The 26,072-nt window shown below is 42.6% G+C and overlaps 1 protein-coding gene across 1 annotated transcript in view; it reads right to left on the reverse strand.

The window, feature by feature from the left end:
• Positions 1–25,072, reverse strand: part of LOC311230456 (store-operated calcium entry regulator STIMATE-like) — a 77,413-nt gene extending 52,341 nt beyond the window's left edge. Inside the window, exons 1-6 of the mRNA XM_084316742.1 lie at positions 24,007–25,072; positions 15,764–15,812; positions 15,455–15,550; positions 13,008–13,129; positions 4,398–4,510; positions 3,874–3,951 (exon numbers count right to left, since the gene is read on the reverse strand). Of these exons, the coding sequence (XP_084172868.1) occupies positions 3,874–3,951; positions 4,398–4,510; positions 13,008–13,129; positions 15,455–15,550; positions 15,764–15,812; positions 24,007–24,226 (678 nt within the window). The 5' untranslated portion in view covers positions 24,227–25,072. The remainder of the gene's footprint in view (positions 1–3,873; positions 3,952–4,397; positions 4,511–13,007; positions 13,130–15,454; positions 15,551–15,763; positions 15,813–24,006) is intronic.
• Positions 25,073–26,072: the final 1,000 nt, after the last annotated feature.

Raw genomic sequence — 26,072 nt, forward strand, 5'->3', positions numbered from 1 at the left:
TCAGGATGTAGGAACGTTTTACTTTTTCATTCACACAAAAATACGGTCTAGAGTATAAATATGTTTTTATCGTTTTCTGCAGTATTTCATAGAACGTGAGTTATAGCCATAAATGCTATATTAGATCATCAAATGCAGTTTGATACCAATTGACGCCAGATTAAAAATGTCAACTGTACAAGGTCCCAGACGTTATGACTCATCATGCGCGGTTGACCGGAGGGGGGGGGGGGGGGGGGGGGTCGTTTATAAGTCCGTGGCCGACGTTAAATCATTCATGTAGTATGGGTGATATATAGATCAGAACAGTTTGTATGGATAATAATAATCAAAAACGCTGAAACTCACCCCAGTCTCCTCTTACTGTTGGATGATGAGCGTGGAGTAAAAAGATCGCTATTATGGGATGTTGATCTATGCAATCCATTTCCAGGTTGTATAATACTATATACGTCCAAATAATGTTGTTTATTGAGTTATGGCAACGGATCGATTATCCAGTGTGTCAAGATGGAGTCCCGCGAGCGATAGCGAGTGGCCGGAGGGAATAGGGAGACACACCGGCGTCACAATTATCAACATCCGGTTGCAACTCGCCGATCGGCCACCAGGTGGCGGTATTGAAGCGTTGGAGAGTTGAGCGGAGTCCTACAGCACCAGTCAAGGATCCGTGGGTGAAATATGAATACCATGACAGAAATTTGAAATATTGATCTCAAAGACGCTGTAAAACGTCATTGGCAGATTACGCATGGCGAGGAATGGCGGCTTAACACGTCATCGGCGGAGAAAGGGTTAAGGAAGCCTACTTGTTTCGGTTTCGTCGATAATCCAATGTACAGTCACCCCCCCCCCTCCCACCTCCAATGTACAGTTCCCCCCCCCCCCCTCCACCCAACCTACCCAACCTCCTCCAATGTACAGTTTCTTCGTCAAATGTATATACTCTTTTTTAGACTCTTATTGTATCACAAACAATACTGTATTTGTAAATCTGGTATGTCATAAATGTATAGATGTAGCAGTATTGTCTATCTGTATGTCATGTATGTCATATATGTTATGATGAATTGAAAATGGGGGACCCTGATGTAAACAAGACGAAAGTCTTTCTCTGGTCTGCATCCCCTTAACAATTGTGTGTATTGAGCTGTACTGTATTGTACCCATTCTGCAATCTGTTAATAACAATCAATCAATCAATCAATATTTAACAGATTGCAGAATGGGTACAATACAGTACAGCTCAATACACACAATTGTTAAGGGGATGCAGACCAGAGAAAGACGTTCGTCTTGTTTACATCAGGGTCCCCCATTTTCAATTCATGGTGACATACATGACATACTACAGGTATGTATAGAGGTCATCACATCTGAAATGAAGAAATTGAAGGAATGGTTTGATAGAAACAAATTATCATTGAACTTGAGCAAAACTAAAATTATGTTGTTTGGAAACTGTAGATTGGATACTCAGGTACAAGTTAAAATAAATGATGTGATTATTGAAAGAGTTTATGAAAATAAATTCCTAGGTGTAATAATAGACCATAAAATCTGTTGGAAACCTCACATAAAACATGTCCAATCTAAACTCTCACGAAGCATTTCAGTTATGAGTAAAGTAAAGCACATTCTGGATAGAAAATCACTCTACATTCTCTACTGTTCACTAGTTTTACCATATTTAAATTACTGTGCTGAAGTCTGGGGAAACAATTATAAGTCTACACTACAACCACTTTTTATACTCCAAAAAAGGGCCATAAGGATAGTTCACATTGCAGGTTATCGTGATCACACTAACATATTGTTTTTGGAGTCAAAGACATTGAAGTTAAATTATCTTGTGGAATTTAAAACGGCACAATTAATGTATAAAGCAAAAAGTCATGCACTTCCAAGAAACATTCAAGAATTGTTCTTTGATAGGGAGGGGGGTTATAATCTGAGGGGAGAACACAATTTAAAGGTGCTAAACGTACGCACTACCATGAGAAAACACTGCATCTCGATATGTGGAGTGAAACTGTGGAACAGTCTAAATGTGGTGCTAAAGCAATGTCCAAACATGAGACAATTCAAACTGATGTATAAGGAAATTATGTTCACAAGGTACAGGGATGAGGAAGGGACTTGATATTCACAGGTGTTTACATTTTTATTTTGTTTTCTATTTTATTTTATTTTATACATATATCGTTTTTGTTTTTTGTTTTACATATATATATATATATTTTTTTCTTTTCTTTTTTATGTTTAAAATAGTACACTCATTTGAATAGTGGAAAAGGGGTAGGATTAAATAAGTGTATACTTCTTCCTACTCCTTTTCGAACATGCAGATTGAGTTGTTTTGCTTTTTGTTATCGTTTGTTGTATTCATTGCATGTTCGAAATAAAGACTTCAAATCAAATCAAATATATAGTAATGTTACATTTGTGACATATACGATATGCAAATATACAGTACTGTTACCCATAGATCCTAACAGAGATTATACATATGATGGGGAGGAGACTGTACATTAGGAGGGGGTGGATGGGTGGGAGAAAATATACAGTACTGTTACCCATAGATCCTAACAGAGATTATATACATATGGGGAGGAGACTGTACATTAGGAGGGGGTACTGTGAAGTAACACGACAATGACAAATGTGTTGTTTCTGTTTTTCTTTTTGACATAGTTGCGGCACACGGAACAAGTTAACAACTCACCATTACAGACAGCCCCCAGTAGCCTAGGCCCTAGCCAGTCTCTTCAAACTTCCTCTCGCAACTTTCTTTTATTAGGTGGTGCCGCTTATCCTTTTCGTCTGAGAACACCGCGGTGGGTTCTCTTTTTAGTGGCCGGCTTACTCCTCCATTAACGTTATTATGCCAAAGTTAGCTAATCGGTATAGCAGGCGTGCGTAACGTTAAGTGCAAGCAGGTACATAAGCAGGTGGTGGATGTGACGTCGGTAAACAAGGAGAGATTTGACGCGAGAGGCGTAAGACTCGTGTTTTCTGACATGCGTTTCTACTGGATCTACTGCCTGTTCATGGTCTATGTATGCTGAAGGTCGGTCAGACCAAGTTTAAAAGAATAAAAGTGATTAAATCTATTACTTGTGTCCTGTAGCATTTATATGTTTAAAGAGAATGTAGCGTATATCAGCCTATGCTTTATGGTAAAGTATATTCCCGCGGGGATGAGTCATCTCCGTCAGAACATCTCCTGAGTTTTTTTTCAGGCAAAGTCACTTATTTTAACCTCCACTGTATATTTATATATAATAGCGTTAGCTAAAAGGAAAAGACAACCCATATCAGGGTCTGACAGCACTACAATTACATTTTCATATCATAACAGGCTGAGACTCACCGGTAGAGTCGTCGTGCCGCCGCTAACCCTTCGATAAGCTTTGTGGTCCGGGCATAAATGTGTCCATAAATCCATTTAGTTAGATCTCATCCAACACTATCTGAATGTATCTTGCGATTATTATACATTTCCGACGACAAACTATTAGCGCAATCCGGTCTCTCAAGTCGCTGCGTCCTGCCGATTGCTCGCCAATGACTGCTTTGGCGCGGCCGCGGTAGGAAAAAAGAAAAAAGCCCTTTTTCATGATATTTGACGCCTCTGATTGGCTCAGGTTAAAATCCGTCACGACTCCGAATCAAATGACGGAAGTCCAAATCAAATAGACGGATATCCGTCTCAAGACGGAACGCTTTAATGCCTGCCACTGTAGTAACTCCACTTCTGTCAAGCACCCATGCAAAGCAGAATTACAAAAGCAGCAAGCTACTGTCGCAGTGTCCTTGTTGCCTAGAAACAGTGTGAACAACACAAGATACATGCAGTAACAGTAGACTTACGTTCACGAAGAACGGGACGATGAGCATGACGATGGCCAGCTCCAGCTGAGGATTCTCTATGGGGTTGAGGAGAGCCAGCTGTGACAACACACACACAAATACAAACAGGAAGATGAGTACAGAGTACATAACAATATGTACAATACCTTGGGGCCAGTTTCACAGACATTCATTAAGTCTGTTCTGAGGCTGATGGATACTAATTTAAAGGAGATCTCCATTGAGAGAAAAGTCTTAGCCCGTGATTCAGCTTAAAGCCAGAGTTAAACTGGTCCGACTGTCCAAATAGAAGCGAGTGGTGACTTCTAGTCTCTCCCTGCCCCCGATGGTGGTACAGTACGGTACGCTAGGATGATAAGAAGTGGACTACAAGCCCAATGTTCTCACCGAGGAGACAATGTCACTTCCCACAATGCAATATGTCTGGGAAACCATTTTCTAAACGTTGCTGTGATGTCACCGACCCATCCTCCTCTTATAGTTCTAGCCGGTATGTGGTCGACTCTGAGGGGTTCCCTGCTCACCTTCTTCCACTGAGGGATGAGGAGGACCAGGATGATGAGGATCTTCTCGAACATCATGATGAGGATGTAGAGAGCACACTGGCCGGCCCACGCCGCGCACTGCACCGGCTCTCCTGCACACACAGAACATCATGATGAGGATGTAGAGAGCACACTGGCCGGCCCACGCCGCGCACCGGCTCTCCTGCACACACAGAACAACACGATCTCATCTCCCGATACTCGCCCGCTCGTGCTCTGCGCTCAAAAAATGCGGGGCTTCTATCGACCCCTAGGGTTAAAAAGAAATCCGCCGGCCACAGAGCCTTTGTCTACCGCGCTCCCTACCTGTGGAACAAATGACCTGCCGTCATCAGGGGCGCCTGCTCTGTCGAAGCTTTTAAATCCCTGCTTAAGACTCATCTTTTCTCTCTCTCCTTCAACCTACCCTGATCTCACCTGGTCGGGGACTGACCTTTAGATTAATCTGTGTAGTTTAGTTAGGGTACAGGGTACTACATGGTACCACTGGGTAGTTTACTACAGGGGTACAGGGTGCTGCATGGTACCACAGAGTAGGGGTGGACGGTATGGTCTAAAATTTATATCACGGTATAATTTGAAGCATAGACGGTAACGGTATATATCACGGTATCATCGTTTTTGATAAAAATTTTTTTTTATTTTATATAATTTTTTTATTTTATTTTTTATAAAATATATATATTATATAATTAGACTTGTACTTGTATTATCTGCGAGACATCGCCACCACGCAACAAGCTCCACTGTCTGTGTGTACTCTAGTAGCCTCCAGCTACGGCCAGGATTCTCCAGAGCTGCACCTGGACCTATACTCTAGTAGCCTCGAGCAGAGCTACGGCCAGGATTCTCCGGCGCTGCACCTGGACCCTATTGTATTGGTACTATAACGTTAGCAAGCCCTCAGCTCGAATACGCATCGAATCAGTGTTATAAGACATTGATATCAGGAGCTATCTGTAGCTACTGCTAGCCGGATATATAACGTTAATACAACGCCTCAGTGAATTATTTAGTTCAATGGGACATTTCGTTTTTAACGGTGAACTAATTTGCGTTAACGTGAGCTAACGGCTAACGGAGCTATCATACACGTCTACTCTACTAGACTTGATGGAGCGTTTGTTGATGTCAGGAGCTATCGGTAGCTGGCCGACTAGATACCGTTCGGTTAGACAATGCCTCATCATGTATTAAACTAAAAGTGAATAGTTGACTGGGTCATTTTGTAACGGTAGCTAAGCTAACGTTAGCTCAGGGAGACGTCCCGTCCCACTAGACTACTAGTAGACCCGTGTTTACATGCGTGCGGGAGGGGCTGGCACGCCCACTGCGCGAAGCCTCCTAAATAACTTTTTCTAGTTCGCACATATCTATTATCTATGACTAATTCTATCTATTTTTAGGGGCAAATGCGAGTGAAATAGTCGCGCTGTGGTTACATGACGTCATTGCTATTTTAGAGCTGCACTACCGGTTATACGGTATAGTCAAAATCCATACCGTAGAGCAAATTCATACCGTTTATACCGTATACCGTTTATACCGTCCACCCCTACCACAGAGTACTACATGGCTCTACATGGCTCTACATGGCACTACAGGGTACTACATGGTACTACAGGGCACTACAGGGTACTACATGGCACTACAGGGTACTACAGGGTACTACATGGCACTACAGGGTACTACATGGTACTACATGGTACTACATGGTACTACATGGCACTACAGGGTACTACATGTCTGCTCCTTTGCAGCACCACAAACATGGGAACTCTCTAACTCTCCTCCCCCCCCCCCCTCTTTCCCCCCCCCTCCCCCCCTTCTCTCTGAGTGCCCGTCTCCTGGCGCTGACTAAGGTGATGGATGCCTCGGGGTCTTGGCCAAGATTGTAGTGACTGCTCTACATGCACCTCCGAGGCCTTGGATCAGTTATTCACCGTCGTCTGTCCGTGGTCCTGTCAACTGATTAACAGTATTAACAGACTGTTAACAGATTAACAGTCAACGCGGTTTCATTGCTGGGTTAAGTACTTCTATTCTATTCACATAATACGCTTACTTCATATATCTACTCCATTCACATATATGCCTACCACTTGTATCTATTGCTATGTCCGCCCACTACAATCTCATGAGCTGTCTAACGCCTGTCCCGTCTCCCTGTCCCCCTATGACTTGCTGTCCTGGAGTGTTGACCGGAGTGTTGGACGTCCCGTGATGAAGGCCGGGAGGTTGCGACCCCCTCTGCGTGCCCCCCTGTCTCCGGAGGTCTCGTAGTGGTGACCGGAGTGCCGGATGTCCCGCGATGATGTCAGGGAGTTCGCAACCCTCTCTGCGCCGCCCCCTATCTCCCTGTCTCCGGCTGTCCCTGAGCAATGACCGGAGTGTTGAATGTCCCGTGATTAAGACGGGGAGGACGTGACCCTCTTTGCGCCGCCCCTGTGCCTCAAATAGATCCGCTATCAGCTCTATCTTTAATCTTTCAAAATGTTCAGTTGCTATCGCTATTAGCTCTATCTTTAATCTTTCAAAATGTTCAGTTGCTATTGCATGCACTCATCTGTGTTTCACTACACACATGAGTGCATGCTTACCAACTGTCCGTCTGCAACACTACTATCACCAACATCTAAGAAGGGAGATCCCCCCTTGAATGGCCCTTCTAAGGTTTCTCTCCTCCACACTGCCTGTGGAGCTTTTTTCCCTATTGTTAGGTTTTAGTGAGTTTTTCCTTACCTTCGCGTGGGGTATGTCTGGGAGTGCTTGCATTCTTTCATTTATTTGCATTCATCTAAAAATGTTTGGACCTTATGGTGTTCTTGTTCTGTTCTTGACTTATTGTTATGTTTTCTTCTTGACTTGTTTAAAGAAGACCTGTACGGCCCATGGGGACATTAACGTGTGTTGTCGGGCCCTATAAATAAATTTGATTTGATTTGATTTGATTTAGAGAGCACACTGCACCGGCTCTCCTGCACACACAGAACAACATGATGAGGATGTAGAGAGCACACTGGCCACACCTTTTATCATTCCCTTGCTATTGACGACAAAAGGTACTGGATTTAGACTGTTTGTGAACTCTTTGTGGCACAAAGCAGCGGTGCAGGTCAGAGAGTTAGAAATAACAAAACTCTTCTGATCTTCACCTTCTCCACGACTGGCTGCAATCCAATCATCTAACTGTTAACATTAAGAAAACTGAATGTATGTATTTCCGATCCCCTAGAAAAAAACATATCTATGTCTGACCCCATACACTTTGCAAATCACACATTAACCATAACAGAAACCTACAAATACCTTGGAGTAACTTTTTTTTCTCCTTTTTTTATACTTTATTGTGTCAAAGAAAGTCACTTTACATTTAGGTATAGTATGTGTACACACTAGGGCTGACCCCCATTTGTCGACTAATCGGTCGAAAGGAGCCGTAGTCGACTGCCAACCTCTTAGTCGAATAAAAAAATAAATGTAATTTTTTTTTTGTATCATTCTTTCCAAAAGAAAAGAGGCCTAGAAGCGTGGCTAACGCTAATGGCACGCATACCAGAGGCTAACTGCCTACAAAAACAGGCACAGAGGCACTGAAAGAGGATTTCACCCATCTAATGAACACACTAGACTAGACAAATATCAAGATGTATCCATCAGTGGACCAATTGCATGCTTTTGCAGAGGACAAGAAGCCTTCAGTCGACTCCTTCAGACATTAAGCACCACCCACAGCCCAAATGGAATGAAAAAAATATATATATATTATCCTTTTTTCTTTTCTTTATACATTTTTTTTGTCGACCAATAGTCGACTAACGGCAAATTTTGGCCAATCATAGTCGACCATCCAAATCCTTAGTCGGGGACAGCCCTAGTACACACATACACATACATAACTGCACATATCCATACATACGCATACACACAACAAATGTACATATGCATATTTTAAATCTTGACCCTTTTTTTTACCCATCACCCATACTGAAACAAGAGACAAAAACACATTAACACTTTGAGTGCCAGCAGGGGGCGCCAGAATTAGCTTTTGAATGCCAGCCTTTTTAGACAGATTTTTCGATATTTCATGATTTTCACGGAGCTATTTCTATATTATGTGTGTCTAATACGCCTGTCGCTTATCAATGACTTGCTTGCAGTCAACATGTACGAAACAGATAGTTTTTTCATCAGTACATTTCCGTTTTATACCATTTTGAAAAACGCTAGTTTTTGGAAATTTCCAAAAAAAATAAAAAGATTCTGCAGGAATCGCCCTTTAGTGGAATACACAAAACACGGTCATTTTTCGGCTTATTTATGAATCGTTTTCAAATAAATGATCGATTATCGATAGTATATGTGTACTTATGCACGCTAGAGAAGCGGGCTGAAAAATCTATTATCCATTTCCTGCTCAGTGCACACACACACACACACAAATAACGATTGCGTTTATTGATCCAACGCTGGGTACTCGAAACACATAATCCACGCTGTTCTGAGGGTCGGCGATGACTGCAGTAGGCTCGGGTTACATGCCTGAGAAGTAAAATGTGGATTCCGGATTTTTCTTTTCCCATGCATTTTCATTCAGTCCAATTCAATACCTGCATTACCATCCGGCAGACGATAGGGGGCGGTATTTTCCCTGTTCGAGCTCCTAGACAGTCCCAATGATAACGTGAGGCTAGAATGATGACAAATTTATGGAAATAGCTAATAAAAGCAATAACGATTAAGGCGGTCAGGTGGCGTAGCGGAGATTGCATTCGTCACCAACGCCGGAGATGCTGGATTCGCGTGTTCGAATCCAGCTCCCGGCGTTGTCACCAGCTTGGCTGGCCGTTCACACTAATACAATTGGCAGTATTAGAGGGTGGGAAAGCTGGCGGTGGGAATCTGGCGTTGTGGACAGCGACATAGCACCTGAGGAAGCGATAGCGAAACGCGTTGTGCAACAATAAAAAAGCAAAAACCAGTCCTGTGGAGTGTGCGGTCCCTTCTTTCCCTTGAAGGTTTTCTCCTTTTAGTTTATACATCTCTCTTGCGCTGACCTGCACCTCCAGTCGGGGTCCAACCAGATGTGCACGAGTCTTATTTAGTTTAATATATATATATATATATATATATATATATAAAATAATAATAATAATAATAAATAAATAAAAAATGAAATAATACAAAAGAAATAAAGTCAAAAATAAAAATAAATAATAAGTAAAAAGGCTTGAATTTTCATTAGTAACTCTTGACACTCACCTCACTTACAAACATCACATCAATAGCTTAGTCAAGAAGGCAAATCAAAAACTATTTGTTTGCAGCAAGATCAGACCATTTCTCACCCTCACTGTTTCAAACACATATCTACATGCAATTGTTCTTTCAACAATATCTTACTGTCTCCCAATCTGGTCCCTCACAACAAAGGAAATTATACGCATAGCAAGACTGTACAATAAAGCTTATAAAATTCATGGTAAATTTCCACCCTGGACTCACCACTGTACTGCACTCTCACACTCCTCTGCTACAACTTTTCAGAACTACACAAAATCTAGCCACTAAGTTCTATTTTATGCTCAGAAAAAACTCTTCCCCAACACTCGCAGCTTTACTCCCAAGACACAATACAAGTCAAGAACGCATCACATAATTATGGACTAAGATCATTCTTCCACACAAACACCAAAATTTGGAACGAGATCCCATTCCACATCAGAGCAATAACCTCCATCTCACACTTCAAACAGGCCTACAAACAACATCTGATGCTAGAAAACATCTGTACTCACTGATCTGACTCTTTCCTAGGTCTTAATCTTGTTGATACTGTCGATTTGTATTGACTGCTATGACTGCATGTTTGTCCTTGCTGTCCACAACGATTATAATGTATGTAGTGCAACTGCCTATTTTGTTTTGTTGTTGTATTTAAATTATTGTTTCATGTGCTGCAGAACAGGAACTTGCTGAAAAACAGTTTGTAACTGAGTCAGGCCAGTTTAAATGTACATTGTGAAATGTATTTTTTTTACCCTTTCCTGTATAAATAAACTATAAATGAAATGAATAAACAAACAAAATAGTTTTCCTCTACTATCCCCTTTCCTCCGTCACCTGGAAGCTGGTGTTCATACGCTATAGGGAGGGAAGATAGATAGCCGCCACGCGTCGCTATGGACACTGGTCGCCATCTTTAGTTTCTACTTTTTTATTTGTTTACTGTATAGATTTTTTATTTTTTTTCACTTTTTCTCCTTCTTTTTCTGTTTTTCTCCCATCCCAATTTAGTCGTGCCAATTCCCCCCTGCCCTGTCTTGATCGTTGCTCGCATGTGCCCCCCACTGGTCGGTCGTAGGGAGGGTTGAAGAATCTATCGCATGTCCCCTCCGATATATGCGGAGTCAGCCAGCCACTTCTTTTCACCTGCCAGTGCGGACTCTCATTGGCGAGGTGTAACGTGTGGGAGGCTCACACTACCCTCGACATCTCCTGTCCTTGCTGTGCAGGCGCCCTGACCGACCTGTAGGAGTCGCTGTTTACAACGACCAGATCACCACCCATCGACTCCCCTCCCGCTGACTCTGCCAATTGAGTCAGTATGACGGCCGGCCCAAGCCGGAGGCAACGCTGACAGCCGGATTCGATACCGGTGTCTCGCGCGTTGGTGACGATCGCTTAGACCGCTGTTTATAGATATTTTTTAAGATTCTTTATTTTACCATTCAACTTTTCTTAATATTTGTAATTCTAGTTGAAGTCTATATTTTGTGATTCTGTGTGAAGGGGCAAAGTGAGATTTTCATTGTACCGTGTAACCGTCTGTGCATATTACAAATAAATATCTTGAATCTTGATGGATCACTTACATTAATTCACAAAATCACTAAAAGTGCAAAATGTACAGAAACGGAGGAAGGGGACAGAGAAGAAGGATTCTCTCCACGATGCTCCTGAGATCTAGCTGCCTATTAACACACCCCTCTCTCTCTCTCTCCCTCCCTCTCTCTCCCCATCCAACCGGGGCTTGAGATGCTCAGAGTGCAAACCACTGTCTTCTGGTTGTTATTATTATTGTTCATTATTACTCGCACGTTGTTCAGCTCAATGAGTGTCTCCTATCCGTCATGCAGCGCATTCAGGCAGACGTCCAGAAAACTAGACGCTTTTTTCACAATAAAATATATATATATTTTTTTTCTTTTTTAACAAGTCGATTATTAATTCGAATATAGAATATTCATTGACAGCCCTACTTAACAGTAACTGCACACTACATCACCCCTGAGTGGAACATGGAAAGCCAAACCTTCCTCCACTGTACCGAAAACCCGAACCGTGACTGAATCCATTCTCTTTGGATCAAATAACAAACTCAGCAAGGCCAACTCTGTTACAGTGGGTGACAATATTGTCACAAGGAAAGATGAAATTACATATCTGGGTTCCATCCTAGAGGCAAATCTTTCCTGTGACAAAATGGCAACCAATGTGATCAGAAAAGTCAACCAACGAACAAGATTCTTGTACCGGATCTCCTCTCTGGTAAACAAGAATACCCTGAAGACTCTAACAGGAGCACTCATTCAAGGGTACTACGACTATGCTTGCACCTCATGGTACCAAAGCACCTCAAATGCCCTAAAAACAAGGCTACAAACATCACAAAACAAACTGGTCAGACTAATGCTTGACCTTACTCCTAAAACCCACCTCACCCCTGCCCACTTTGACAACCTAGGATGGCTTAGAGTAGACGACAGAGTACAGCAACTTGCAATGGGCCTGGTGACTGGTCTACAAGATACACTACACTACACCACTAAGGTACCCATGTACATGTCGAAATACTTCCAAAAGGTCAGTGAATACCACGACACCAGAGGGAGCTCCACAAATCATGTCCAACCCAGATTCGGCTCAAACAAGGGACTAAACACGTTTTGCAATTATGCCACAACAATGTGGAATGCCCTACCCAAAGCCGTAAAATAATGTGAATCCCTACCCACCTTCAAAACCGCTCTAAAAAAGCACCTACGGGAGGCCGCAATTCGAAACTGGCCCCGGTAAATGTCCAAATCCCCCCCCCCCCCAATGTACAATTTCCTCCCCCTCAAATGTATATATTCTCTTTTAGAAACTCTGTCTGTAAATAAACAGTACTGTATATTTGTATATCTTGTATGTCATAAATGTATGGATGTAACAGTACTATATATCTCTGTATGTTGTGTATGTCATAAATGTTATGAATTTAAAATGGGGGACCCTGATGTAAACAAGACGAAAGTCTTTCTCTGGTCTGCATCCCATTAACAATTGTGTGTATTGGGCCGTACTGTATTGTACTCATTCTGCAATCTGTTAATAAAATTTTCAATCAATCAATCAAGACTTCAAAACTGAGGTATGTACCGAACCGTGGTTTTTGTGTACCGTTACACCCCTAGTCGGTGATGTTTCACCTGAATGACATTGCAGTGCAAAGGGCAGCTACTGCCCTCCACTGGACGGTATGGACAGCGCTGACGCTCACAGCTCATATAGACACAGTAGATGCTTGCAGGCGGCCCTCACCGTATTCTCCGAAGCGTAGAGAGTCCCACTGTCTCCACTCCACTATCACGCTAACGGCTCTCACCCCGGCGTAGATCAACAGCATGCCCAGAGACGCATCCAACAGGAAGTTGATAAGGTATCTATGAGAGAGATAGACAGACAGACAGACAGAAAGAGATACAGAGAGACAAAGGGAGGGAAAGATTTAACAGTTGGAAAAAGAGAGATATTGAGAGATGAGTACATTCCTGACCAGGAGGCATATCTCCAAGCAACAGGTGAGCAGGCTTCTTTTTTCAGCAGGCTATCTTTCTATTGTTTCTTATTTTTATAAATGATTTTGCTTTACAGTTTGATACCGCTCTGCCCATTATTTTTGCTGATGACACAAACATAGTATTTTCACATTCTGACTTTGGTTCCCTAATTAAAGATGCAAATTCTATACTTGCACAAACCGCAACATGGTTTCAGATTAATAGGCTTTCATTAAATATTAATAAATCGAATTATATGATTTTCAGAAATAAAAACTAAAAATATTCAAAATTATGGCATTATTAGAAGGATTTCTTTTCTTGTGAATCGCTCCTGTCTTTTGACACTTTATTATAGTTTGATATACCCATATTTATCATATTGTAATATTATTTGGGCCAGTACTTTTCCTACTTCTCTTCATAAACTTTTTATATTGCAAAAGAAATTCATAAGGCTTGCCACTACTTCGAATCGCCTTGAACCATCTGCTCCTCTTTTTAAGCAACTCAAAATACTATCAATCTTTGATATTAATGTATACCAGATATGTATTTTTATGTTTAACTGCACTTTTAATTTAGATTTATTTCCTATTGTTTTCCATAATTTTTTCATATCAAACTCCAGTATTTATTCATATCCAACAAGGCAATCAAACAATATTCATCGTAATTTCTTCTGCACAACATTAGGTCAGTTCAGTATAAGATTTAGAGGTCCTACTATTTGGAATTCAAAATCCTCCATAATAAAAATTTGCTCATCTATTTCATCACTCAAATCCAATCTTAAATATACATTGTTAAATGAATAGCTTCAATCTCATAAAACCATTCATGTCACTTTGTTTTAGTTTCATGTTAATTAGTTTAGACTACACATTCCCTGCCACGCAATTTGAGCATCTTATACCACTCTCTGCCAGCACTGTAAGTCTATGGAGATGTTCACCTTCTTTGTAGGGCTATAACTTTTTAAATTGTATTGCTAAATTGACATTACTATGGCCCATTCAACATCGATTATCTATCGTTCAGGATGTAGGAACGTTTTACTTTTTCATTCATAGATTCATACGAAAATACCGTCTAGAATATAAATGTTTTTATCGTTTTCTGCAGTAATTCCTAGAACGTGATATAGGCATACACGCATATATAGATTATCAAATGCCGTTTGTTGGCGATACACGCTATATTAAAAATGTCAACTGTACATGATCCTAAACGTTATGACTGATCATGCGCGGATGAACGGGGGGGGGGGGGGGGTCGTATATAATTCTGTGATCGTCGGTAAATGCTTTATGTAGTATGGGTGATATATTGATCAGAGCAGTTTGCATGGATAATAATAAAGAAACGCGCTGAAAATGACGTCAGTGTCCTCTTACCGTTCAACGATGAGACTGGAGGAAAAAGATCCCACTTATTTGACGGCGATCTCCTAAATCCATTTCCGGTTTGTATAATCATAATAAACGGCCAAATCGTATCGATTATTGCGTTATGGCAGCGATCGCTACACACTGACGTGTGTATACAGTCCCGCAACAATATGCGAGTGCCGGACGCATTTCCCAGACGCACCGAGACCGACTCGTCCATTTCCGGTTTGGCAACTCGCCGATCATCCACCAGGCGGCAGTATTGAAGCGTTGCAGAGTTGTGCATGCTCCCACTGCATCAGACTAGGCTCCGTGAGGGAATTATGAATAACATGTCGAAAAAATTAAATATGATCTCAATAACGTCGTACGCCGTGGATTGGCAGAATTCGCATGAACTTGAAACACGTCGTAAGCCGTTTCCGGCGTGGGATGTGTTAATGTTGTTGTTTTTGTTATTATTATTACAATTATTATTGTTATTATTATGAAAATTGTTTTATGAACTTATTTCACTTTACTTTTGTTTGTGTTTTTTTTTTATCCAATGACCAATGACTTTCTGTCATGGTCAATGTTTTTACTGTTTTGCTGAAATGGTGCGAAATAAAGAAATTAAGAAATTAAAATTAAAATCTCCAAGCAGCAAGTGAACAGCAGGCTATCTCCAAGCACCAAGTGAACAGCAGGCTATCTCCAAGCACCAGTGAACAGCAGGCTATCTCCAAGCACCAGGTGAACACTGACCACCCCCTACCCTAGTTACGACTCACTCAGCACCATCTTGCAAGGATGCATCAGAGTACATTCTACTCACAGCGAGCAGGGGTCCTCCTCTGTCAAGTCAGACAAGTAGACATTGGCAAAGTGGATGAACAGCATCCCAATGGCCTGTTTGGAGGTGTCCAGGAACCTGGAGAGAGAGGAGAGAGGGAAGGAGAGAGAGAGATAAAGAGCAAGGGAGAGGGAAAGAGAGATAGAGGGAGAGAGGGGGAAGGAGAGAAAGAGGGAGATAGAGACAGAGATAAAGACAAAGAGAGAGAGACAGAGAGAAGGGGACACGTCACCAGAGGACCAGTGATAAGAGCTTATGGAGAAGTGTGATGTGACTGAGCAGCTGTCTTACCAGATCCTCCAGGGTCTTCTCTCGTGTTTGGGCTCCCTGAACCGTTTCACTGTAGCAAAAGCAGCAGGTGACATTGGTCAGAGTGGGGATTTGTTGCACGGGGCGCATGCATGCACACACACACACACACAAAACAGACCAAACAGAAATCCTGTGCTTCTCATTAGACGACAATCATAGGAGTCAAGTGATTTGTCAATAGGGTTGGGTACCGAACTCTGTACTTTTAAAGGTACTGACCGAAGTACTGATTCACGTACCAAGTACTGATTCACGCTAGATCAATCAATACCATATTTCGGTACTTTTACATGTTTAGTATAAGAGTAATATTTCAAGAGGGAGCCTTTTCCACAAATATATATTACTGTCCCCTCTCTTGGGTCTTTGGAAAGACCAGATGAGGTTGATAATATTTATAGAGGATGGTCAGATAATGTTGATTTTAAATTTTAAAACACAATACATCATGCGATTTATTTTGTGTGGTGTAAAATAAACAATAAATAACAAAATGTTGAAATTGAGAAGTTGATTTATTTTTTGGTTATTACAGGGAGTTAAGTACCTAAAAAAGGTACCGATGGGTACCGACACAGGAACTGGTACCGGTATCAGTTCAAATGTGAATGGTACCCAACCCTAGTTGTCAAAGAGCCTATCTACGTTCAAACAGTGATTGCTTCGCTAACTGTTTCTACAAGATAGACACAGTCAGACTTGATGTTGTTACCTGCTCAAATAAAAGTTTCACCATGTAAAGTCTCACCATGTTAAGAGGCTTGTGAACCAATGTTCTGCGTCTTCACTCGTCTCCTAACTTTAGTGTCTGCTCTTTTTTTCCTCTGGCCAGCCAAATAGAAATGTGAAATATTTCCATGGTCAATACAAGTGAAATACCCTTGAAATGCTTTTCAGATTCAGATTCCTTTATTGTCACAGCTTTTTAAAATGTACATACATTCAGAAAAACATGCTTGTTTTTCCCAGCTCAACTGTAGTAGATTTGTAAACATAATACACAACGTATATTCTTATGTACTGTATATTATACAAAGTATAACTATAAATATAAACTACCGGTATATACAGTAGTATAGTTTATATTATAAACTAAATAAGCTATAAATAACTATACTAAAACTATAAACTAAACTAGACATAATACACAACATATATGGGGCGACAGTGGCTCAGGAGGTAGAGCGGTCGTCTGGTAATCGGAAGGTTCCTGGTTTGATTCCTGCTCCTCCCAGGCAGCATGTCAATTTATCCCGATGAGCAAGTTGGCACCTTGCATGGTTGCCTCCGCCGTCGGTGTGTGAATGTGTGAGTGAATGGGGAAAATATAAGGAACATATTGTAAAGTGCTTTGAATAAGAGCTGTCGTATAAATTTACCATTTACATTATATCTATATTACAAACTATAGTGTAGAATGGACTTGACACTAGTCTTGCAAAAAGATGTTACAAAAGATGATGGTAAATAGGCCCACACTTAGTATGAGAGAGACATTGAGCCTACTTAGGTTGAATGGATACATAACTGGTAACTAGGACTGTGTGCAGGCTAGATGGCATGGCATACTGACACAGAGGAGAGAAGAGGAAATGAAACCAGGAAGTCCAACAGATCACACTGCTGATGTACTGCTGACATACTGCAGTGCTGACGTGCTGCTGAGTTGATGTGGTATCTTACATATGGATCTAAATTCTTACAAATGGTCTACATTCTTACATATGGGTCTACTCTAAATTCTTGTGTTATTGCTAATCAAAGTCATAGACCTAGGTTGGCATGTGTGGCGCCAAGAAATCTACATGAAGAATGTCAAGCAGCTGCCTTGGTCATGAATCCAGCAACAGTGTAGGCCAGGGATCGGCAATAGGCGGCCCGCGGGCCGACATTGGCCACCAGCAATAATTTCTGGCCCGTCAGATTATTTTGAGAATATGATATTTATTTTACGCGCGGGAAATATTCACTCGGGACGCCAGGGTGTCTTTTATTGTGAAGCTGTATCTATCTACCGGTAGTCATCAAAAGCATGTCTGTCACTATAGCCAATTGAAATGCTAGAAATGGTCACGTGGACTGGGAGAACCAATGGAATAGTCCCACCGGGCCACGTGTACCACTTCCGCAACGGATTTGATTTCCGGGGTTGGCCTGATTGGCCACTAAGCCCACGTGACCCTACGCTGGCACGCGCCCCTTACCCCGCTTACGCCTGAGAGTCACACACCAGCTAGCGGCAGCCAGAGAGCCTTGCTACTACTAGCCGAGTGATGAATGAAGCTCTATCTGTTTCACCTAACAGCACTATTGCTCCGTGATCATAGCCATCCATCTCTAAAGCTAACCACTATTTGTAAAAGCCACAACCACGTTACCATATGTAATAATGTAAATCATTGTGTCGTTGTACATATTGTGTACACCGTTAGAAGCTAACACAGCTTAGCCTGGTAGCTATTGTTGTGCTAACAACATCCAGCATGAATGCCCGATGTAGAAGGCATAGACGCAGGTCGCTTGTTGGCCGGCATGAGTGCCCGATTTGGGGTGGTTCTCTCCTCTTTGTGTGCCTTTGTCCTTGCGGGTGTTCTGCCGGGGGAGCTTGTGGACGCGACAATAGTGGTGGTTGTAGGGTGTTTGAGCTTGTAGCCTAGTTATCACACCACTGGTATCACCTCCCGCTCCCTCCATGAACTGCAAATGGTCAAAAATTCAGCCGCCCGCCTCCTCACCAACACCCGGTCCCGCGAACACATCACTCCTGTCCTCCACTCCCTCCACTGGCTCCCGATCAAACACTGCATAAACTTTTTTTTTTTTTTTATTATTATTATTGCAAAACAAAATTATTAAAAGTCAGTACTCAACACACAATGCATAATGAAACTAACAACTGCATAAACTTTAAAACACTACTCCTCACCTTCAAAGCCCTCCACAGCCTGCCCCCCCCCCCTACCTGACTGATCTCCTTCTTCCCTACCGCCCCACCCGTTCCCTCCGGTCCTCCTCCACTGCCTCCCTCACTGTCCCGACATCCAAGCTTAAAAACTTTGGAGATCGGGCCTTCTCTCGTACTGCACCCCGACTCTGGAACTCCCTCCCCCAGTCCATCAGAGACTCCCCTACACTCTCCAGTCCACCTTTAATTTGGGCCTCACAGGGTTAACCTCTTAAGCCAGAGATATACAGTAAAAGTGTATATTTTCAGCATTACGTTTGTTTACAAATGATTTGAACTGTTATTAGTGAAATATAAGATTATAGAAATCTCAGGGCATCGAGTCGGAAACCGGCGCATATTGACAGGAGGAAGTGGAGCAGCCAAAAGTGAATGTAGTCTTTTGAAGGAAAAGAGACTCTGGGCTTTCGAATTTCGAAAAACGACCCTAGCTCACGCCAGCCCCTGTCAATCATTTGACTTCTGGTTCTGGATTTACTTTTTTATGACTCTTATTTTTTTGGGATTATCTCCCACAAACGTGAACGTTATTGCCATACATCAGAACGCAGTTAGTTTATCTACCTTTCTGTGAACGTAGCAAAAAACTGTGTTGCAATATGATGAAAAATGGTGGAGAAATGTACATTATAAAAAAGATGGCAGAATTCAGTACTCAACCAAACCTTCTGTTTAATCATCTTCCCTTTATTCATTTGCTTCGATTTTTCAGGTCTGGTCAATTTTAGCATGGTGTTAGCACTTAGCATGGTGTTATTCACAGTAAATAGAATTGATATTCTCCTTTGGTTCATTACAATTGACTCAAGCCTAGTAACAGACACAATATTTCTGACACTGGGAATACATTCCCTGAGATCCATAGATGTCCCTAGATTCAGATACCAAGAACATGCAAATAGATTTAAAAAAAATCTGTAAATGTTTATTCTATGTCCTTATGGAATGAGTGACATAAAAAATATATATATATTTTTTTTTATGGATGAAGAGCCACACATTGACGGGCAAAGAGCCACGGGTTGGCCACCCCTGGTGTAGGCTATATTTTAACAGTGTAGGCTTAGGCTATAGTATAGTAGACAGACTGTCTAAAGTGAGCAAATGCTAAACCACTGCTCCCCCTAGGGCTGGGCAATATGGAAAAAAATCATATCGCGATAACGATATGATAATGTCATCATATTTCTCGATATCGATAATTATCGAAATTGTTATTTCTTTTTTAAACAACAGATGTATGTTTATTTTGCAGCAATTCTTTGTCGTTGCCGCCATCTTTAGTGTTACATCCCCTCACACTCCAGTTCTCAGGCTGCAGCTGGTTTAAAAGCGAAAGTAAACCGGCTTCTCTGCTGGCTGTGGCTCCAGGGGAGTTGAACAGTTCTGGCTCTGCTAGTTTATTTTCGATCTTTTGGCGCTTTTTTGGTGGACAAACCACTGCACATGTGCACCGTGACTCGTGACTGGAGTCTAGTTATGCTAGCACACATAGCCTACTGTGTACAGACGGTTTCAAACTGTATTTTAAATTAGAAAGCAAACAAAATAAATGGACAAGAGAAAAATAAATCTCAATTTGGTCAGTATTGTCATTTGGACAAGCAAAGCCATTACTTTAAGTTGCAGGCAAGAAAGACATGTCTGTCCACTGTCTCTGGTCACTGTCGATTTCTTTTTTATTTCGATATTCGATATCGATTATTAAAATATATCGCGATATTTATCGTTATCGTTATATCGCCCAGCCCTAGCTCCCCCGATAACAAAGTGCAGTAGCAGAGTGAGTGCTGCTCTGTGGTGTGAGTTATGGGCCCCGATAACAAAGTGCAGTAGCAGAGTGAGTGCTGCTCTGTGGTGTGAGTTGCAGGCCCCGATAACAAAGTGCAGTAGCAGAGTGAGTGCTGCTCTGTGGTGTGAGTTATGGGCCCCGATAACAAAGTGCAGTAGCAGAGTGAGTGCTGCTCCGTGGTGTGAATTATGGCCTGGGCCCCGATAACAAAGTGCAGTAGCAGAGTGAGTGCTGCTCTGTGGTGTGAGTTATGGGGCCCGATAACAAAGTGCAGTAGCAGAGTGAGTGCTGCTCTGTGGTGTGAGTTATGGGCCCTTTAAAGGAGTCACCTCTAAGGAATCCCTGTGTGTTTGAGTGTGATGCAAGGAGCCTCTCCGAACACAGTGGAACACATTAGAGCGGCACATCCTGGTACTTTGGCTTTTTTCTTGGCCGTGCCTACTTTTGGGGGAAACACAGACACTGTTCCTATTGACCACCGTTTGGCCTGTATAGAAACTGTGGTGTATGAAAACTGTGGTGTATGAAAAGGTGTATGAAAACGGTGCTGTATAGAAACTGTGGTGTGGTGTATGAAAATGTGGTGTAGAAACTGTGGTGTATAGGAAGGAACTGTGGTGTATAGGAACTGTGGTGTATAGGAAGGAACTGTGGTGTATAGGAACTGTCGGCAGACCGCTTATGTTGTTGTTTGAAAGGTTTGTTCTGTTAGTGCATCATGTTTGTGACTTTCCAACACTGGCCACCATTGAGCGTTCACACACCATTGTGAAAAGTTAGGTTTAGTTAGGTTCTGTTTTCAGGCATATTTCTCCAGTCAGCTGCAGAATATTTCCTAATTTTCCTACCTGGACATTTAATAATTTATGAATCTCAGAGTGACAAAACTAAGAGGTAATGACTATTTCTGGGCAACAATGGTCTTCAGTGTGATTTATATCCATGGGTTTTGTCCTAAAGTTGTAGCTTATGAACAAACATCTAATCCAGTTGTTTCCCCCGGAAAGCGGTGACCAAAATAGAGGCGTGGCACTGACAAACTGTGGCATGGTACTGACCAAAGCAGTGGCGTGGCACTGACCAAAGCAGTGGCGTGGCACTGACCAAAACAGAGGCGTGGCACTGACCAAAACAGAGACGTGGCACTGACCAAAACAGAGGCGTGGCACTGACCAAAACAGAGGCGTGGCACTGACCAAAACAGAGGCGTGACACTGACCAAAACAGAGGCGTGACACTGACCAAAACAGAGGCGTGGCACTGACCAAAACAGAGGGATGGCACTGACCAAAACAGAGGCGTGACACTGACCAAAACAGAGGGATGGCACTGGCCAAAACAGAGGCGTGACACTGACCAAAACAGAGGCGTGGCACTGACCAAAACAGAGGCATGGCACTGACCAAAACAGAGGCGTGACACTGACCAAAACAGAGGGATGGCACTGACCAAAACAGAGGCGTGACACTGACCAAAACAGAGGGATGGCACTGGCCAAAACAGAGGCGTGGCACTGACCAAAACAGAGACGTGGCACTGACCAAAACAGAGGCGTGGCACTGACCAAAACAGAAGCATGACACTGACCAAAACAGAGGCGTGACACTGACCAAAACAGAAGCATGACACTGACCAAAACAGAAGCATGACACTGGCCAAAACAGAGGCATGGTAGGTACTGACCAAAACAGAGACATGGTAGTGTTACTGACCAAAACAGAGACATGGTAGGCACTGACCAAAACAGAGGCATGGTAGGTACTGACCAAAACAGAGACATGGCACTGACCAAAACAGAGGAGTGACACTGACAAAAACAGAGGCATGGCGATCAGAATTCAGTGCGACTGGCGTACTGCCGGTCTGATTTATAGCGGATACAAATAAAGATCTCGCTGTTCCTTACAATAGTGACTTGTCTTCCACGACGGCCCCCCCTCCCCTCTTCTAACCTCCATGTTAGACTCGCCTGCAGTGAGAGAAAGTGTTTCCATGCTTCTTTACGGCTCCTTTACTTCTGTGACATTGGACTGACACCGACATTCAATTTGTCAGTGAATGTTTTGATGCCTCAGCTAAACAAGTAGCTAGATCTATTGTTCTACAAGAACACCGAGACTCTGTGTAGAAGACCACGTCATGTGCCTTGTGTCAAAAAAGTGTTGGCTTTCCTAAATGTTGCCCTAACAAACATTTGCAGCGGAGTTTTCATACAGGTATATTGTGCTGCAGCTGTGACCTTGTTTGTTTCTGTTAAAGGGACATGCCAACATTATGGGAAATGTGCTACCGTCTTCTCCAGAATCAGACAAAAAGATAGATAACCAATGTCCTCTCCGTGTGTTCACTTCAGTAGAAAGCTATCCGGCTGCAAGCTAGCCTAGCTTAGCACAAATTAATGGAAGCGGATACGCACCACTAGCTTAGCTGTTGGCCAAAAACACCTCTCCCGGGGGTTTTAAGTTAAGTTAGTGGTCCGTATCCATTCATTCAGGGCGACAGTGGCTCAGGAGGTAGAGCGGTCGTCTGGTAATCGGAAGGTTTCTGGTTCGATTCCTGCTCCTCCCAGGCAGCGTGTCGAAGTGTCCCTGAGCAAGACACTTAACCCCTAATTGCTCCCGATGAGCAGGTTGGCACCTTGCATGGTTGCCTCAGCCGTCAGTCATGTGTGAGTGAATGGGTGAATGTGAGGAACATAAAATTGTAAAGCGCTTTGGATAAAAGCTGTTATATAAATGAAATGCACCATTTACCATTTATTTTACGATTTGTGCTAAGCTATAGGCTAGCTTGCAGACGGATCTCTTTCTACTGAACGCAGAGAGGGGAAATTGGCATCCATCTTATCATCCGACTCTGGCGAAGACGGAGGGCCCATTTCCCATAATATTGGCATGTTCCTTCCGAGTATGACTACAGAGACTACCAGACAGTAACAGTGTGCTGATGGGCGATGATTCAGGCACAGGCCCCTGACAACTCGTCGTCTGCTGAGAGTTGCCCAGAGGCGACACGCGGCTCTAAAGTCTGAACATTCCTCACTGGAGTGAGGCGGCCTCCTCTGTGGCCTCAGGCTCACCAGAACAGACTGAGGTCGAGGTGCCACAGAGGTCAAACTTATGTCAGTGTTGTGCCAAGACTGACTGGATGGATGGAAATTGACTCCCCTAGAATGTATCGCTGATCAAAAAAAGAATTATGTGTTAAGTCAAAATTTCAGGATTCTGACACAATTCCTGCCACTTGGAAATGCAAATCCACTTTAATGGCTGACTATGCAGTCGATGTACGTTACATTTGAACCTGGAATTTGCCCAAAGGGGTATAGGTGTGGTAGGAACTATCACCTGTGTGATCAATTTGGCGTTGATTAACGATGTGATGTGATTGGATAATAGCCCAGTTTCACTTGGCACTTAAAGTGTCAGAGCCCTGATAACGGGTTCCAACTCTTGACATACTCACCCATCAAGGTACTGAAGGCCACGACAGCTAGCAGCCCTTGTAGGAAGATTCCAAATGAGTCCATCAAGTCACCGTTCTCGCAGCCACGGTTATCTGCATCATCCGGCCCGGGGCTTGCTGATGCCGATGTGTTCGCAGCGGGTAGTCCGGCTCCTCCTGGCCCGGCGGCTAGTGCCACGTCTCCGGCCTGAGACAGTAAACTCACCCCGCTTACAGCCATCGGGGCTGACTAGTGGTGTACTGTACTATACACTGTACTGTAATGGGGTGGAATAAAGCTTAAGTCAATTCCGTTTCATCCACACAGACTCGCTGTGTGGGCCTCCCAGTCTCCCCCAGCAGTTGTTATCGATCGGCCAGCTGGTACTCGATAGATTTGGCTGGACACTTATTGACAAGAGACGATGGAATCCTTGTTCTTGCAACTGTGGACTCATCGCCGTGTTTCACAATCGCGACATCCAGAGATCCACGATTGAAGTGTTACACATTATAATGTTAACCACTTTGTCACTCGAACGTGGCGGGACACGCTCAAATGCGACAGTAGTGCCATACGCTATTGGCTCTGCTTAAACATATACATGTATTTAAGAACTTGGTATCTAGACGCAGGGGTGACATACATTTACTAACGTTAGTCCAATATTGTTCTGGTGAAGCTAGCGTTATACAGGACGAGAGCAGGACATCAACTCGTTGGATTTGAAAGTCGTATATGCACATGCAGCGAATGAAACGCATGTAACAGTATAAAATGTTCTTGAACGCATTTTTTTAACAAAGCATTCAACGTGGTTGGCTAGAGTCTGGTGGTAAACACAACCTTTCCATCAGCAGTCAAAAGGACAGCGAGCACAGCGGTGTGTGGATGCTACTAACTTAGCCGGCTGGCTAGCTAATGTCAGGCTAAGCAAGCTACAATTCCAAAGTAACAGTCTTGTCATTACATCACTTGTACATTATCTCGCATACACGAACATGCATGCCACGGGTTTCCAATATAACGTTGCAACGCTGCAGGCAAAAAGTGGATCTGGATCATTTAGGGTCCCGTATCATTGAGTACATCCATCCAGCTGCACCTCTTCACAGCACCTTAGTGGGTGCCAGCGCCCACTCATGTTGACAGACGCCGTGTCATGTGACAGAGGTGACCAAGTGGAATTGTGGGAAATGTAGGAGAGTATCACACACGGATCGCTGTTTTATGGTTTTATTTCAGTGTTCTGCAATAGCAATAACAATAATAGCAATAACAATCCACAAAGATACAAATCAAACTCAGTTTTGTGTTGGAAGGACCGAACAGGCAAATGAGTATAACAAATAGAGCTTGGCTCAGAAAAAAATCAAACACTATACTACAGTAAATCTGCTAAATTGATGATTTGTAGGATCATTTATTTGAATAGATCAGCTTACATTAATATGGTTTATTGATGTCTGAAACCCCAATAGTCTATGTTTTTAAGTAAGGCCTTTAAAAAGTGAAATTAAACCCAAATAGGCTACTTCGTTGTTAACAGAAACAACATGTACACAGAAATGTTACTCAACTTTAGAATTATGTTCAATGTGATACAGCAGAGTTTTTAATTCCTCTAAGAACAAATATCCCCCACTGCAAAGGGTGGGGGATACTTTGTCAGTCTGGATCCAAAGCAAAATGGTTAGGCATATGCTGTTAAAATATATGCCAAGGGCCTCACAGCCTGCACAGAACTTAAAGCCATAGCTAAGGTAATTTATTTTATACAAAATTAATCGTATCACCCTGTTGCACTAGAAGAGATTTGTGATTATGTACAATATATACAAACACTCATGCACTGCTATACACTTTGCATGATTTGACTTGTGCTTATAGTATAGGATCCTTGCATTGTCAATCACTCTTCAGTTGTGGGATTCTGAATAAAGATCCATTCTGATCCCTTACAAAGACAGTTTAAGCTAACTGAACACAATGCTCACAGTCAGAGATGTCTTTAGCTATGCATCTTAAAGGGGATTATACAATGGCCGATGTCATCCAACCTTATTGCTATACAATAAACACACAT

Source organism: Notolepis coatsorum (genome assembly GCF_963971535.1).
Source record: "Notolepis coatsorum genome assembly, chromosome: 6".
NCBI lineage: Eukaryota > Metazoa > Chordata > Actinopteri > Aulopiformes > Paralepididae > Notolepis > Notolepis coatsorum.